Below are 17,422 nucleotides of genomic sequence, written 5' to 3'. Positions count from 1 at the left end.
TATAGAAGAGGAAACCATAGCTGTAATAAGAACCCAAGGATATACTTTAAAATGCACATGAGGTTTCCGTACTACTGCCTGAACATGGAAGCCTTCACAATAAAATGCTGCCTAGTAGCGTTAGCAGAGGATTGAGTCAGAAAGCCTGATATTTAAAACTGGATCTAACATCAGCTCCTGTGGTTTTGGGGTACAGCGTTTAGGACAAAATTTTCACATGTGACTCTCAACTGCATCTGGCAAACTTAGTTCTCAGGCTTATTTTTCACCAGTGCTAGACGCCAAGTCCCATTTGGAAGTGCTGAGTACCGCTCATGCTTGGTGTCCAGAGGCAAGGAAAGCAAAACTGCAAAGTATTTAGATTTGAATTTGCAGACATTCAAAAGACTTCCAAAAGTTCTCATTTAATAGTTTGAATCTTCAAAATAGGAGACTACGGATCATTTTGATAACTTCAGGGAGACCACAGAAGAAAATTATCCAAAGTGCTCTATGCACACGAATACGTAAGCTTATCTTCGGCTATAAAAGCTGAAGACTCAGACTCCAAAAGGCACTTCGATAGCATTTAAACAAAGTCCAAGAGTTCAATCACAACATCATCCACTCCTGTCCACAAAGCCTCCTGATGAACCCAGCATTTTCAGTGTCAGCTATTTCAGGAGTTCCTTCAAGCACTGCTTCTGCCCATACCCAGCTGCAACACAACTCTGCCAGCTTCTCCGTTTATGCCACATGTGAGCCTGTGAGTACAGAATTGGTACTTCTGTATGTCTGCTAAGGGGCTTGATTCAGTAGGTGTGTGCTTATGCTCTGCAGAGATCTCAGCTGCCAGCACGCTATGCATTGCTTGAGCTGAAAAGCCTATCCTTAACAGTAAGCACACCTCTCTTCTGCAACAACGCAGATGTTTCAGCCTAAGCAGCAAGGAACCCAAATTAGAGCAAGGCGATCTTCAGCTTAAGAGTTTAAATCCCCCCTTCTCAGAAAAGCACCAAACCTGTCAAACAAAGCAATTAGGACCTCATTTCTAGTTCTCCCTTGAAAGCTGGACCACTGCGGGGATGGCAAGATTCACAGGGTCCTAAAGAGCATAGACGTGCGCTATTACAAAACTGCATTCACTTGGGAAGGTAGGAGAGAACTGCCAAGCCTGTATTACAGTCCCTGCTCCTCATCAGCCAAGCATTAGATAAAATGCAGGAACACCAGGGAGCTTAAGTGTTCCTTGGTCAGGAGACAGTAGCTGTGAATCCTGGTATTTAGCACTTAAGCTCTCCTGTTCATTGTATACAGGACGTAGGAGTCTAAATCTAAGTTTAATGGCTATTCTGCAGGCCAGGACTTGGATTCCTGTAATCCTGGCATGACGATCAGCCACACCAGAGAAATCAGTCCATTTGTGTGTCTGGCTCCAAATATGCTGCAGCATTTTTTGGAAATCCACACAGCTCCCAAAAGGCAGATCTCCCAAAGTCAATGCTGATCATAGCAAATATGCTATAATTCAGTCCCCTCTAGCTGCCTAACCAGACTTATATTGCTACAGCTTGGAGTTTTACAATGACACAGCATGACCAAGTACAATGTAACTGCATTTTCATTTGTTCGTTAGACAAGTCCCTATCTGCTTCTATACTTCCTTAGCTCAGGCGGTGCAGAAATGCAAGCTGTGAAGGCAACACTGGATTTTGCAATGCATTCAGGACTTCAGAAAGTTTCAAATACATCAAAGTGGTCAGATAAGTTAGTACTCAATAGGAAGTTGTTTCTCTAAAGGAAATTGCAAATTTCAGTCAAAGAGGAAGATGGAGAGCTAGAATTAACTAACTGCTCCAAAAGCTTCAGGAAACAGGAAGCATTTGTGAAGGCTACGTGAAGAAACTGCATGTGACCACATAAACAAGCTGAATTTAGGGTGATGTAAATACGTTAAGAATATGTCTCCAACTAAGCAAAAAAAAATCAACCAAAAAAAGATCTCTCATCAAGTTCCATGTTTCTGAAAGGACATAACAGGTATCCTATAAATTGTTGCATTCAGACCTATTTACCAATGGGATAGGCTAGATGCGGACAACTTAAAACACGTCCAGTGCAAAAGATTTACATTATGCATCTACTCAGTTATCACGGAATATATAACGGGTGTGTTTAAAATCAGAACACTTGCTATATTTTGTTGAAGTTTTCCCTATCAGCCACAACTTACTAGCACTGAAGTATCTAGTCTTGTCTGAAGATCAGGAATTATCTTAATCCACGTTCAACCAGCAGCAAAGCAACTGTAATATGATTTGGCCAATCAATCCATGTAGCTCGACGTCCAAATTGTGAGTGGCCGGCACTGGAAGGGCAGTGGACTAGACAAAGATTCAGCCTATCCTATACAGCCGTTCTCGTATCTTAACAGAAAATGTTCTTTTGCAACTGGGGAAGAGGCATGTGCATGTAGGGTCGCTTAATACAAGTTAGGTAGAAAAGCTACCAACTAAAGACAATCTTGACTAGTACCTGGCCAGCAACAGAGACTTACTTTGCCTTTAATGCCCCAAAACACCCACTCCAAGCAGTTCCACAAGCTGTGTTCAGCTGTAACTACGAACATACTGTAAATTATAGATAGGCTCGGGTTGGAAAGGACCCTAAAGATCACCTAGTTCCAACCCCCCTGCCATGGACAGGGATGCCAAAAGGAAAATCCTCTCCAACTACCTTGTTACTACTGTACCTAAACGCGTGTACAAATGCACACAGTTCAGAGAGACAGCTTTTGCTGTGATACCGTGATAGTGCAGGCTTGGCGCGATTACATCACGTGGATTATCTTGGCAGTCAGGCAGCAGCAGCTCCACCAATTGAACTCAAGGCCAAGCCATCAACAGTTGTGCTGAATGCAGTTGTCTGCACATTTTTACAAAGGCTTTCCCATTTATTATGTTTGTTTTAATTTACTGCCCTTATCTTAATGCTGTACCAACATCCCCATGCAATGTTTGTGTACCTGGTAAATTGTGAGAAAACATGCAGTGACAGGCAACAAACTTTAGCCTTGTCATGATTGCTTCACAAAAATGATCCTCAAATTTTTTTGCTCCTGATAGAGTAAAATAGACAATGCATAATTAAGCCTGAAAACTCTGTCATGTGCATGTCTTGGACCCACAGATTTGCAGACTTCTGAATTCTGGGATTTTCAGCACGAGATCAACTGCCATGACACAACCTTAAGGTCTTTCTAACCACCTAGACTAACATTCTCAGCTGTTTTCAATTCTCCCAACTGCACTTCACCTTTTAGTCTAAAACTACTGTAGATTAGTTCTTTTTAGTTGTCATCTTTAAGTGTGCTACCTTGTGAAATCCATACATCTACCTCTATTTGACAGAACTGCCATTCTGATGTTGTCCCTTCATCTTCACTATCTGGTATCTGTCTCTTCCTTTCCTCCTCTTTTCATCTTCTTTGCACAAGAAAAAAAAGAAAAAAACATATCAGGCAAAACCAAAACAGAACAGAAGCAAATGTTGGAAGTTACCGTATTTCAGGCTAGAGCAAAAAGATATACTTTTACGATAGCTGCTAGCATAACTAAAGTCTGCAAGAAACAGCACTTGCTAGGCTTTTTAAAAGTGTCAGTAATAACATGGGGCAGGCTGGGGGAAAGTTGTAAGTTACAAAAGCAATGTTAGTTGTGGCACATTTTTTCTTCCGAGGATGAATCCCAATATATCAGAAATTAGAGAACTGCAATTAGCTTGCTTAAAATGGGACAGATCGTAGCTGAGCTGTGTTTTTGAGGGGCTGTGAGGGCAAAACCAGCCAAGTGCACTGTTTAAAGGAAGCGAGGATTTCTAGAGGCCATGCCTCTGAACTCTGTATTGAGCTATTTGCTTTCCACACCCATCAACCTCTCAAAAGCTTGAGCAGCCCACATGTTCAAAAAGTTTCACCCCACATATTCAGAATCACATCTACCTCCAAACACAAGATAATAGCAGAGGAAATCCATTGAACGTGAGCAAAACGATGTTCAAACACAGTAAAAAGAGAACGATAGCGTCCTTACAGATTTAGAGGCAGAAAAAGGTATTTACAGTAGCATCTTCCTCCCCTCCCCACCACCCCAAAAGTAAAACACACAGCCATGCATACTCCTGCACGGTGGCTTTAATATGCTGAGTGACTAAAAGCGACGACGATGACTACAGGCCATACTATGCATCTTCAGATGTTCTCCAGTTCAACACTGAGGGGCCAAATGGGGCTACCGTGTATCTAAAATACTTTACTCTGATTAAAGGTGTAATTATATAGTTAGTCATAATAGCCTCCATACTTTAAAGAAACCCACCTCTCCTTCAGGGGAAGGGAAGGGAATTATGCTACTTTATTCATCCAAACACACTCTCAGTTAAATTCAAATACAACATGCGGACTAGATAAATACAGTGACACACAGCCACAAACACTTAGTAATCCAAGATAGAACAAGGAGATGAATCTTTTAACCTATAATCTTCGCAAAGGGAAACTAAATCTTATGATTAAGAGTTCTGTCATATCTGTACAGGTATCAGTGGAGGCTGTGTTTTCTTCTCAGCTGTCACAAGAAATTCATGCTGTTTTTAAGGCCTAAATATGAGCTAAGACACCGCAAACATGGGGTTTGACACAGGTCTTAAGGGGTTTACTTGTTCGTATTGCTAGCACGTAACTTTGTTCTATGGATGCCCACAAATATTTTGCATAGAAGAGTAGGCTGGCTCTGAGAATCTTATTCTGGACAAAGATCTGGAAATCTTCTACTTCTCGCCATATTCTCAGCTCTGCCATAGACTTGCTCCATTACTGTTACCTTTACCAAATCATCACTCCAGGTCCACAAGAATAATTATTTTCATCCAGGAAGAATTTCCTTGGCTTAGGTCACCTTTCATAGAAATGTAGTTGACTTCAAATAGCGACTACTATTGACACATAAGAGAAGATGAGGGAAGATGATTTGTGTGTGTAACTATAGCTTTTGAACTAACACTTCTGGCTACACAGGAGAGTGGGAGAAAACAATTGAAACTTCAATCTTTTGCCTTTTTTTTTTATTGACACTTAAAGTCTAATTTTAACATCACCCAAGTAATTCAGAGACTTTCCGCAGTGAGCGCTGTCTGGAGACCCTCCAGGAGATTCAGTTTCCTGACAAGACAAATGCAGACATGGCACAGACCCAGCTCGCTCAAACCTGAAAGGTGAGGCAGGGTCCACACAACATCCTGATCCACAGCAGTCCCAACCCCCAAACTGAACGAGAGAATTGGGTTGGACAAAAGACGTCATGTTTCAGAGGAACAAGCAAGGGAAAGGGTGGGAAGCACAAGAGAAGAAAAATCACCATCCTTGCCAATGAAGTTTCCAGTTATCCACACTGATACTTTTACTCTCTGGAAACTCTCCTTCTGAAATAAAATATTTGGAGCATTTGGTGTGCATTTGACAACTGAACAAATCTACTGATTTTTTTTTACTGCTTAACCTTCCCACTTCCACCTCCTCTTTTTTTGGTAAGCATTGATGTTAGAATTTTGAAATATTTTTAGTTCAGCAACTGAACACACACTCCCCATACTTACCGCCCGACAAGGGAGGCTGCTGACCAAGACCCAACAGATGCACCACATTCCACATAATTTGCGAGATAACAGAAGCATAAGTCATCTTTATACTTGCACAGATTTTTAATCACCATCTTTTGCCCAACATAGCTCAGTGGTCAGGTCCCAAGAACAATTTTATGGAGTTCTGTCATCCACATTTTTTTTTTCCTAAACATTCTTTCGAGTGATCCAGCAGTGCCATCACCGCACCTCCCTGATCCAGATTTCCAAATCTTTTACAGTGCTACCTACTATTCTTTAAGATCTTCCACAGTTGATAATATTGGGGATGAATATATCAATGATAAAATTTTCTTGTATATTTTTCTTGCATCAGTAGAACTATATACGAGTAACAAAAATGTAGATCAAAATATACTATAAAGCAATAAAATTACAAAACGTAAAATAGCTTTATGGGAAAGAAGGATGGGAATTTTTTTTCCTCACATTTCACACCATTTCCTTCCCCCACACACACCCAATTTGGGTGAGGTAGGAAGCAAGAACTTTTTTCTTTTAATTTTTGCCCTGAAACATACTTTAAGTAATTGCAAGTGAGTGACACCTAGTGATGAACACCAATCTGATCATCCTCCACTCTCCCACACAGAAAAGATAAGCCAGCAAGCACCAACAGGTAACTTAAGAGTGGGTGTTGAATCATGGGAACCTGACACTACTATGTTTCTCTCCCTTAAAAGCCAAATATCAATTGAGCCAAGACATAGAAACTTGATGCACGGCTAAAGAATAAAATAAAATAAAATGGCTAATCTGTGCAAGTGAGAGATGGTCAAAACATACCCAAATTATGACGTGTAAATTTGCTTCTCCATTCTCTTTAAAATTAGTCCCCTCTCTCTAGGGACATGAAATCTTCCCTGAGTTCTCATTCTTTATTAAAATTAAAAAAAAAATCCCCAAAGCAAATGGAAGAATGGGTTTTTCATCAAATACTTAAGTGTCAACAGTTGTCTTAGAGACCACTTACTGATGTCTCTGGCATTACAACTACTGTCCCGTTGTAAGGATTTTATGAGTTCATCAAAGACTTTTATTTTGCCAGTAGTTCCAAAATTATTGCTCACAGAGCAGTTACTGGAAGTGAAGGGGAGGGGAGGGGATCTAGTGTGATTTGTGGTAGGGTTACAGGAAGGAAAAGTATGCTACTATGCAAAGTAGCAACAACACAGTCCCCTGAAAGGGAAGCTGGAATAAAGAGACAGACAAAACCGATCTGACTTTTCAACATGCTAACACAAGACAATCCTGCATATGGGAAGCTCACCCTGAAGAAGGGATTCCTTTAAGGAGCGTATTTTTAAGGGTAGCTCGAAACTCAGGGCTAAAAGAACAAGACACAGAGTCCTGTAGGAAAGGGAAGCAATTAACCTAGCACAGCCATGAAGTTTTTGTGCACTCCATGCCGTTTCATGCATTTCATTTTTGTCACGAGCAGGATTTTGTCCCTGGAATCTCAGGAGTTGCTCCTGCTTTAAGGACAAAATATACACTGATTAAAAATCATCGCAAGGACAGGAGTCAAAAAGTGGTCAGAGAAGGGGAAGCACTAAACACACGCTACAGCTTGCAGACCTTGTTCTGCTCTACAAACCCATGACCCTCTCATTTCTCTCTCCTCATGGATTCATGAAAGGTGGAGCTTTTTTTTTTTTTTTTTTCAAATCCTTACCCAAACCTGACAGAAAATTCAAAAACCTGAACGACTGAAAACCCCAAAATCCCAAGCTCTTCGGAAAACTAACACAACAGAGCCACCTATCATGTGAAGACAGGACTGACACCGCTCTCGGAGCGAGAGCCTACGCTGAAACTTATTTGAATGAACTTGACCCAGCTTGGCTTCAGGCCAGTGCTCAACGTCACTAAATGACTTAACAGAACACAGTGTTCCTGGCACGGGCACAAAAATGTGTTGAAATCCATGCCGGAGAGAGAAAAAAAGTCAGTGTATGTTTCAAATTAATAAAGGAAAACGGTAATAAAAAGGTAATAAACACAAAGATGACATTAGATGTGTTTTAAAACACATCTGCTGCTTTTTTTTTCCCTTTCCATCTCTGATTTAAATTTTATCTTTTGGCATTCCTTCCTTTACCAGAAGTGAACGAACAGTTCTCCCTACAACAAGCCCTTCCCTGCCTAAATCCCAGCCTACGCGCTCTCCCTCTCACCTCTCCTGGTGCTATACCTGGAAAATTCCAGCACACCTTTCAGCTAGAGAAGGGAGGGAGTGACAAGCTGTAAAGCCAGAGCTGCTCATGACTCACTTCCTCTCCAAACCTTCAAGTAAAGGCGACACTGTAGGTATCTCATACCATGCTTCTATATGGGATCATCTGTTATAAAGTTATGTCATTCACAAACGGATTATTCTGAGGTTCTGCCACGAGATGAAAAGCAAACAAGTAGAAGGCAATATAAACTCAATGAACCATGAACCTGATGTACTTTCTCTGTATAACATATGGATCTGAGCTCGCTTTTCCTCGTTTCCTCACCCTGGGACACCCCCGCTCTCTCTCCAAAGCCTAGTCTCAAGTCCTGTTTCCTCTTTCCCTGTTACCCCTTCTGCCTCTTGAATCCCACCCTCCTCTTCCAGGAATGATCGAGCTATCTGACACCTGTAGGTGCACAATCGCAGCCAGCTCACAGACACAGAGGACTTTCCCCAGTCACCCATCTAGGGCCTGTTCCACCACCTGTGACCCCATCCATGTCCTGACAGCACCTTGCAGCCAAGCTGTAAGTAACACAAGCAGGACGACGGACCCAGTTTCACCCTCAGGCCCTTCTGCACACACGTCTCAGCCCAGCACGCAGCCCACGCGGTTAGTCCCACAGGAGATGGTAAGGCTAACGGGCTGCCAGCCTGCACGGCCCACTGAAGCTGCTTTCACCATTTCACTGCAAACCTGGAAAGCTACATCAGTTAGTAGCTGACCCAGCATCCTTCACCCACCTGCTGAAAAAGACAACATTTTTGCCTACTTACAGATTCTCTGGTAACACACTCAAGGCACGCATCAAGGAGAGGATCCATGTCACTGGCCAGGCCTTCCAACATCAGGAACATATCTTATATGGGAAAGTTGCACTGAGGATTTTTTGCCTGAACTACTACATACTGCAAGCTACTATTACAACTACAAAAATAAACTGCTAACCAAATAAATCTGCTAGCCAATGAGACAATAGCTTCCTACGCAAGTTTTATTAGGTCCCTGCTTAGTATCACAGAAAATCCTTTCAGAAGTCATCTTTGAAAATGTCTTTCACAGAGTCCTGCTTGTGACTTAAAATAGTATTAGCTCCAGTACTATAGTGGTTTACCCTTAATGCCCTAAGGATAAAAAAAATAAATAATGGGAGAGAAACTATGTCCTTGATGTTCTGTGGTTATATTTTTTGATTCTCAAAATGCCATTCTCCAAGTAACTGTATCTTAAAGTACACAAAAATCTAGAAAGGCATGAAAAATACAATTCTTATACTATTTTCATTTACCTCTGTGTAATACGTATACTGAGGACAAATTCATGTACACAAAAAAAAAGTTGACGAGGACAAAGTAGGGGATGGGACGACTTAAAGAATCAATGATTTAAAAGCTCCCTGCAAACACGTAACAATCATTTGACAGGACCAAACAAATGAAAATCTTCACAGAACAAGAGAAGCCACAGTGGATATAACTATTCCTAATCTGCTGTTTTTATGATGGTCATACTGCGGAATGAAGAGGGCAACTGAAGAAGTATCGGATAAAGTGAATTCTGAGTTAGATGAAGTATAGGAAGGGAAGGCATTCAAATAAGAAATATGCAGGTGGGTGATGACAAGTGACAGGGAATCCATATCAAGACAGGTAAGTTTCCAACGACATGCCTTGACTTGATGGGCTATCTTTAAAGATCCCTTGGGAAGGCACAGAAAGACTTTAAGATGTATTTAACAAAGACGTATTGGCATTCACACTGTACGTGTACAACGTCCGAGCAGCTCCCTGCCCGCTCCCCTCCCAGCACAGCCAGAACCACTACCTCGTGCTGGAGATGGGGGAAGGTTTTCAGAGAGGGGAGCTCCTCAGCAGACTTGTGTTTACAGAGGAGTTTACTGGGTTGTCAGGGAGAGAAAAAAACAGCAATCCCCACACGCCATCATTTGAACACACACAATTAAATTTGTCACAAAATTACAGATTAGTTCTCCGCCGAACGCTGAAAGCCTGCCCCAATACCCTTCCCTCTCTCCAAATGGGGCTTGGCAAGGAGTCCCGAGATACTGTTAAGTCTGAAAGTTTGCTCGAGAACCAGATCCACAGGTTGGAGAAGTTTTCTCGAGCCACTCCCAGCTGGCCAGTGGGCAAACCGCAGGGAGACTGCCAGCGTCTCCAAGGAGGGCAAAGTTGAAGGGAGGATGTGACACACTCACCGCAATCACGCAGGCTCCTGGTCTTAACAACATGCAGCGTGGCTTATAACCTCTAAGCAAATGCACCAGATCATTAGCTCAGAGGGGACGAGATTCATTTTTTTTATTGTATTCTTAAGGCAAATATTCAGTAAGATCGTTTCTTCTAATACTCTTCAAGACTATGAACGGGATTTAAACAACAACAAAAAGAGTTGGGATCTCCTACATTTTAAAGGTAAAGAAAAAGCCCTCTTATTTTGTAGCTGGACAGGGAAGCCAGCAAGGCCTGCGCCCCATTGCCCTTCTAAACCACCTCACCTGGAACATGAAGCACTTCAGTTTAAGTCCTGGAATATTTTCGTTTGTGGTTCAGAGAAACTCAAGTGACTGGATGCAGTTTGCTGCGCCAGGACCAAAGGCAGGGTAACACATTCCTTGATTTCAGCCCATACCATTTGAATTAAAACTTTCAATTGCACCATGCTATTTATGTTTTTATTTAGTGCACAAGAGAAAATCCTGCCTAGCCACCAGTAACTTTAATGGCATGGCCCCATTTTCAAAGTACAGTTGAGTCCCGAGCCACGAATGCTTCTCAAACCATCTTTAACTATATATGTACAAAAGTAACCACAGCAGCCAGCTGCTTACCTGTCAGGTAAGAAAAAACTAGGCAAGAAGAATATTTTCTTAAATAACGCCATTTATCAACTTGAAAGAAAGGAGATTAGACTAATGGGTCACTCCTTAAAAACAAGTGTAAACAGGGCTCAGATACTCAAGACCAGCAATTCCTTTTTAGCTCCGTTAGCATGTCAGTTTGTTCATTTGAGAGCTGGGCCATTTGATAATACAGCCAAGCGTACTTACTGGACACGTCAGTAACGCTGCACAACCTGACAACCTAACACATTTGCCTATTTCTCCTCCCCCCATTTTTCAGCATAGTTCAGATACTCGTTTATGGGGTCAGCGAAAAGAATCTAGGACAGATCGGTAACAGCAGGGAGACGTAAGTGCAGAAGCAGCACAGAGACACGACTTCAGAGGAACAGGAAGCGCAGCATCACCTGAGATACAGTCACGTCCATGGGCAAGTGAAAACAGGGTAACGTCAGATCTGAACGAGGCTAGCACTGCTTTGGGGCTTCTGGAATATCAAAAGGCAAAACATTTTAATTCTATTATTCTTCTATGACACTTGATATGTCAGTCCTCATAACACTTTGGGCTGGAAATGCCTTCTTACAAGATGAAAAGCACAGCAAATAGGTAAAAGGAAAAGGCATCTAGCCATCTCTGAGGGAACGGCAGAATTTACGTGACCTGTGGTTACGACAAACGCAGACAGAGGCAGACAAATTACACTGATCTGACTGCACATATTGAACTCGGGAACTTTCAATTTATTAAATCTAAGTTGCTAGCATTTCCCATGAAGGAGATGGTGTCCATTGCCAGCTAAACATAGGGACACATTTCTAGATACTTGCTTTTATTTTTCCTAAACGCAGCTTCGGGCTGGGAGGGTTGTTTTGTTTTTCAGAAGCTAGTGCAGGTTGGCTTATTTTTCTAAGCAAACAAGCAAACAGACACTTCTCATCCTGACAACATTTCAATCACAGCAACAGTGTAAAAGAAATGATCAGGCCTCTGGATTCTGTACGGAGTTTCAGAGTGGTAACAAATCTGTTATCACACCTTTAAATAAAATTTCAGCTCCGTTTCTTCACTCAATTTCATTCCCATTTTTGTTAATTCCTTTATGTCTGAACCTATCACCTTCACTTTTGCCTTATGCTTTTATTTCATTAGCATGCTTTCGTTTGTTCTTTAAGGGTTTTACCAAGTTCTGATTTTCCACAGTATCATTTTTTCTCCTTACTGCAGCACTACATAGTTAGGCACATAAAACCAGAACAAAGAAATTCCTTCCTAACTTTTTCCAGCATTGTGTGTTTATATTTCTTCACATGCAATTAGCCTAATTCTATCTAGCAAAAATTAAAGCCTTATTCTTTTTAAAAAACTGAATACATTGAGATTAAAGCGTGCCAGAGAGACTGAGGCATCAGGTATATGAGTGAAACTGAAACTTCATAAGTAACCTATCAGATCCACTCTGCATTTTAGATATAAACAGCAAACCAGAACTTCCTTTTGCTTTAATCCCATAAACACTGGCATAACGCCACATAAGATAATATGCTAACCAGACTCTGGAAGCTGAAGACTTAAATGCACAATAAAGCTGCAATTAAAAAATTGGGGAGCTCAAGGAAAAGGAAAAAAAAGAACAGCAAGAACGAATCAGGCCATAGCCTTGCTGAAATCAGCATCCTACCTGGGACAGTAGCTATACGAGATGCATACAGAGAAGAATAAGTACAAAGCAAGCGAACATTTCTTCCCTGATACGCTCTTCCAGAGTGAAATGACTTGCAACTCCAGAGCTTCCTAAGGTAGCCTCATTTCACTTAGCTCAGTGTTGGTTTTTTTTTTAATTTTTATTTTATTTAAACCAGAAAACTGTCTAATCACTTTTTAAACCAAAGTCTGCAGATGACTGGTAACATTGTACATCTTAATACTTTATGTCAGTAAAGAAAAATCAGAAGGGCCCACAGGTAGGTCACCAGCCATACCTTTCAGATCGTTTCAGTTTCATTCTCGTGTATTACTGCTGCAACACCTAAAAAAGCCTCAGGAAAGTTACAGAGTATTATGCTAAAAAAAGACAAATAAGTTGCAACCACTGTGCAAGGACTTTGTGCCTCCTAAAAAGCCCGAGCAACAAAGTGCTTAAGAAAAAGTTATAGTGACAGGGAAAAAAACAAACAAACAAAAAACACTGCAAGGTGCTTTTCTTCCAGCTGAACTCTACAACACTATTAACACTTGGGTATCTCCTTTAGAAGGACATTTATTTCATCCATCCCAGTTTAGGAAAACACACGAGCTGCATTATCTTATTTCTTCTCTTTAAAACTGGAGCACAGTTCTGCTAAGAAGCAGATGAATTTTTATGATCAGCTGGCTGCAAAGCTCATAAAAATTAAATCCATTTGCTGTTCTTCCATTTGAAATACACATGGCAAGAAAGCAACAAAAATTAGCATTCAGCGGCCTCTTAAATCATCCCTCCCTGCTCAAAATGTGAAAATAAACCACCACACATATCACCAGTAGTCTAACTTTTTCTGTTTTGCCATGACGACATGGATTATGACTGTGTCAGGGCTGACTGATTGTCTACATTATTACTTCTGACTGTTCAGAGCATCTGGAGCATGCAAGACAGATAGAAAACTTCCACCACCACTTTCCAAAATGCTTACAGATTAATTGATGGCAATTAAGTAACAGCTGAGTAGCATTAAAAAACATCCAAGCAATTCATAGGCAGAGAATTTATTTTTTTTTTTTTTGCCTCTTCACAAGCAAATTTTGGAAGCCATGATCCATAAGCAACTCCTGCATTAAACCACAACTTAAACACACAAAAATGCCAACCTGAGATCGTTCAAGGCAGTTGCTGCGTTGTAAGTATATCAAAAAGTGATGCGGAGTGCTTTAAAATAATACAGTATGACAGATGCTTTTTTAAATCTGTCATTCTTGTCTTTAGTAAGTGACTTGCACAGCACAAGTGTGGCATAAAAGTTATGCTACCTGCTAATACTATGTAAAATCATGATTTAGTTTTCCCTTCCATTATTTCTCCAATTATTTCTTCCATGTAGCTTCCCACACAATGACCTGTGCTATGACAATGTTACCTTAAACATTTCTAAATACTCAGCACACACAAAGGGAACAGAGGAGATATGCAGTATTTTTCACTTAGACTCATACGAAAGTGATGAATCAACTCATCATCAGTGAAAGCGATGCTTCCTTCGCTGTTTTAAGACATTGAATAAAGCAAAACAGACATTTTGCCAGACCTAAGTTTCTCTTCTGAGCTCATCAGATTTAAGGAGCCATCAATACTTGTGGGAACCATATATCTAAAATTGCAAAGCCATGTAAGAAAGGAATCTTCTCCCCTGTTCTGACACCCACTTAACAACTTTTTCCATCCACAGCTCCTGTGGTTAGTACCGAGTTTTTAACTATAAAACGTTCTTACAGAAAAGTAATCACAGAACCTTTTAAATCACAAGTGATATAAACCACGAGTCAAAAATAACATATGCTACAAATCTAGTTCTACTGTTCACACATGAAAAAATGTGGAAAATGAACCTCAAGTGCATCTAGAGGTTAAAAAGTAGATGGGAACAATCACTCATACTTTTTTTCCTTCCAAATTTGTTTCTTGTAAAAACATTGCTTTTGTTTTTGTTTAAGCTGACAATCTTATAATCTGCCATTCAGCTCACTTTTTAAAGCACGAGAATGCCAGTTTTAAGCCCCATTTTATTTCCTCGTCCTAAATTTGTGCTAATGCCCTAACCCTTTGAAAGGTCTCCATATATTTTGATATTTTTCAATTTAACCTTCCCCCCCAAACTACATAAGAGAGCAAATACATCTTTCTTCCCTTTTTTCTCCCCTCCTCCTCCAATAACTACAGGCTGAGGCTCATGACGAAGTGCCTTCCCTAGTGCGAAGGGCTGCCCTGACCCTTCCTTTTTACATCAGTACATAAATGCCATATAAAAACTCTTACATCCTCTCAGCACAAAAGTATCTTACGTTATAAGAATGATCCCGGTGAGTCCTGTAAAGGCAGAATGCAGTAACTAAAGGTCGCTGCTGGCAAAGCTTCCCTGTATACAGTTATATAATGCGGTTTTACAAGCAGCTCTGTAATGCTGTTATGTTACCGCCCGTAATATTGTTAATTCTCTTCTTTGTACATGTCTGCAAAGAATAATAGGGTGGTATGAAATGCAATTCTTTTTCTACAGTCTTCACAAGTAACAGGCCTTTTTTCTGACTGTCAAATATATAATGCATTATTAGATTGGGGTATCCCTCTCCCCAAATGGTTGGGGACTGAACTTAAATTGGTTCAGAAAGGGACTGAGTGAAGTACTTAAGGATAAATCTCTCAATGTCTATCACAGCCTTAATAATCTCGCTCAGAAAGCGCATAAACTGCACTAGAGAACCTCTTTCTCCCACTGCACAATACTTAATATAGACACACATTTCTCCCCATACCTTTATAATTCAGGACCCTAGATAGATAAACCCTCAATATAACCCCCTAGCTAGATAAAACCCTCAAACCCTGTGTCATCAGTTTACAAATAACACGTGTTTATTATTTTAGAGAATTATGCACCTATTTCCAAATTTATTTCATGCCATTATACAATCACACATTCACATGCATGCTCCAAAAATTATCCTGCTTACCGCAGAAAGAAAAGTTCAGTATTGGGGATTTATACTATTTTTCTTATACTGCTACTTATATTGCTCTCATTCCAAAAGATCCAAGAGTGCTTCATATCCTAATATCCTAGGCAAATCACTTTATTTCTGGAACATACCAGATTCACAATGCAACTCAGCAACACTTCTTTAAATTTCAATTTCACGATGCTCAAACATACTTCAACAAATACATGTTTGAAAGTGAAAACCTTAGCACTTTTCCAATTAATCATAAAAATAAGAGATTTCAATTGGAGGGAAAGAAAAAAACTCTTTACCTTTGCACTTGTCCCTCATTCAAGTAAGTTAAAAAAAATAAAAATTAAAAAAAAAAATAAAGATTAGAGACTGAAGCCTGTCACCAGCTCACCCCAGGGAAGCTAAATGCTTCTCTAGGCAAGACTGGCTACAGCCCTACAGCCATCACCTGTGCTGTCTCAAAGGCTCCTTTCCAACCCTATGTCTGTTTAGAAAGCTTTATAAAAAAATGTGAGGTGAGCATAAGCTAGACTTCATGGACAAAAAGACTGCCACACAGGGCAGCAGGTGACAGAACTAGAGCTGCTACGAGTACCAACCGCATTGCATCAAGAGAAGGTTCATTTGCAGCATCACCTGTCGGTATGCTGCCTTCTCAACTGCTCCACAGAGGAAGAACCAAGTGTGGCAATGGAAAGAGGACAAAATCCATACACATTGAGAAGCCCACAGCATACAAACATGGGAGTAGCTGTACAGGAATCTACCGGGGATAGTTCTAGCCCATATACTTTGTTTCTGACAATGATTTATGTCAGATGTTTAGGGGAGAGTTTGAAACAGGGCAAGCATGTGGCAAAACTGCCACAGAGCAGTCTCCCTTACTCCAGTTTATGGCTTCAACTAGAGGCAATATCTCTATTTAATCCTTAATAGGTTTTTCTTTCAGGAATTTGTCCAATTAGTTTCAAACCCATGTAATCTTTTGGCATCCACATCACCCTGTGGCAGGGAGCTTTGCAGCTCTATCGCATATGGTGGGATGAATAATCTCCTTTGAAATGCTGACTTGACCTGCTAGTTTCACTTGATGTCTCTTAGCTCTATACAGTAGCTTGTCACTTCATTTACTACTTCCTATTTATTTGTGATTCACAGGTTTCTTTTATGCCCTCTCCACAGGGATTTCCTTCAGGCTGAGGGTTTCTATTATACCGAATTTCTGCTCATGCAGAAAACACTCCATGTATCTGATCACTCAACAACTCCCTCTGAACCTTTCCCACTTCCACTACTTTTTCTTTTTTTGTGAGTGGGAAAACTACTACTACCCACAAATACAGTGGATGTGGAAAGTTAATGGATTTTTTTTTAAGTTGCAATTTATTTTTTTAAAGCATATTTTCAGAGTATCTAAGCTCCAGCAGAAACCTCACCCCTTTTCACCCATGACTACTTTATACGAAGCCGTTCTACCCATCCTGTTCACCTTCACACACAGACAGCTCCGGTCTGTTTTTTTCACTTAGCTCCTGGTTCCTCTTCCATGCACACGAAGGGGTCTGCAGAACACCAAGTCATTTCCTCTCAGAGGCAAACTTCTCGGCTGCCCCAATGGGGATTCATACAAAGGGAGATCAGGGCTCTTCTCCACTGATGCAATGAGGAGAAAGATACACGTACAGCCATATACATGTAGAGAAATAAGAAAAATCATGTGCATAACACTGGAGGCTGCAACAACAGCACCGCACTGGCAAAGCGCCTGATGTGAGGAGCTGCTGCAGCTACCCTTTTTGAAGAGTGGCTACCAGGTGAGAACATTTGGTGACACAGAACTAAATGGTTGTATTAGGCAAGAGAGAACGGGTGAACTGAGACTGAGCAGTGACCAGGTCAGGGTGAATGGGGACAAGTGAATGAAATAGTGACCGAGATGGGAAGAGAAGACTGAGTG

At 40.8% G+C, this 17,422-nt stretch overlaps 1 protein-coding gene across 2 annotated transcripts in view; it reads right to left on the bottom strand.

Annotated features, from left to right (window-relative positions):
• Nucleotides 1-17,422, bottom strand: part of SPIDR (scaffold protein involved in DNA repair) — a 202,801-nt gene that overhangs the window by 163,933 nt on the left and 21,446 nt on the right. Inside the window, exon 1 of one of the 2 annotated variants that reach the window (XM_040550345.1) lies at nt 8,675-9,104. The exons of the other annotated variant lie outside the window; for it this stretch is intronic. Coding sequence (XP_040406279.1) covers nt 8,675-8,755 — 81 coding nt within the window. The 5' untranslated portion in view covers nt 8,756-9,104. Of the gene's footprint in view, nt 1-8,674; nt 9,105-17,422 lie in introns of those variants that run through there. 2 annotated transcript variants of the gene reach the window in all.

This window comes from Cygnus olor, chromosome 2, assembly GCF_009769625.2.
Source record: "Cygnus olor isolate bCygOlo1 chromosome 2, bCygOlo1.pri.v2, whole genome shotgun sequence".
NCBI classification, from domain to species: domain Eukaryota; kingdom Metazoa; phylum Chordata; class Aves; order Anseriformes; family Anatidae; genus Cygnus; species Cygnus olor.
Note: the sequence above shows the minus strand (reverse complement) of the source record. Positions and strands in the feature narration are given on the sequence as shown.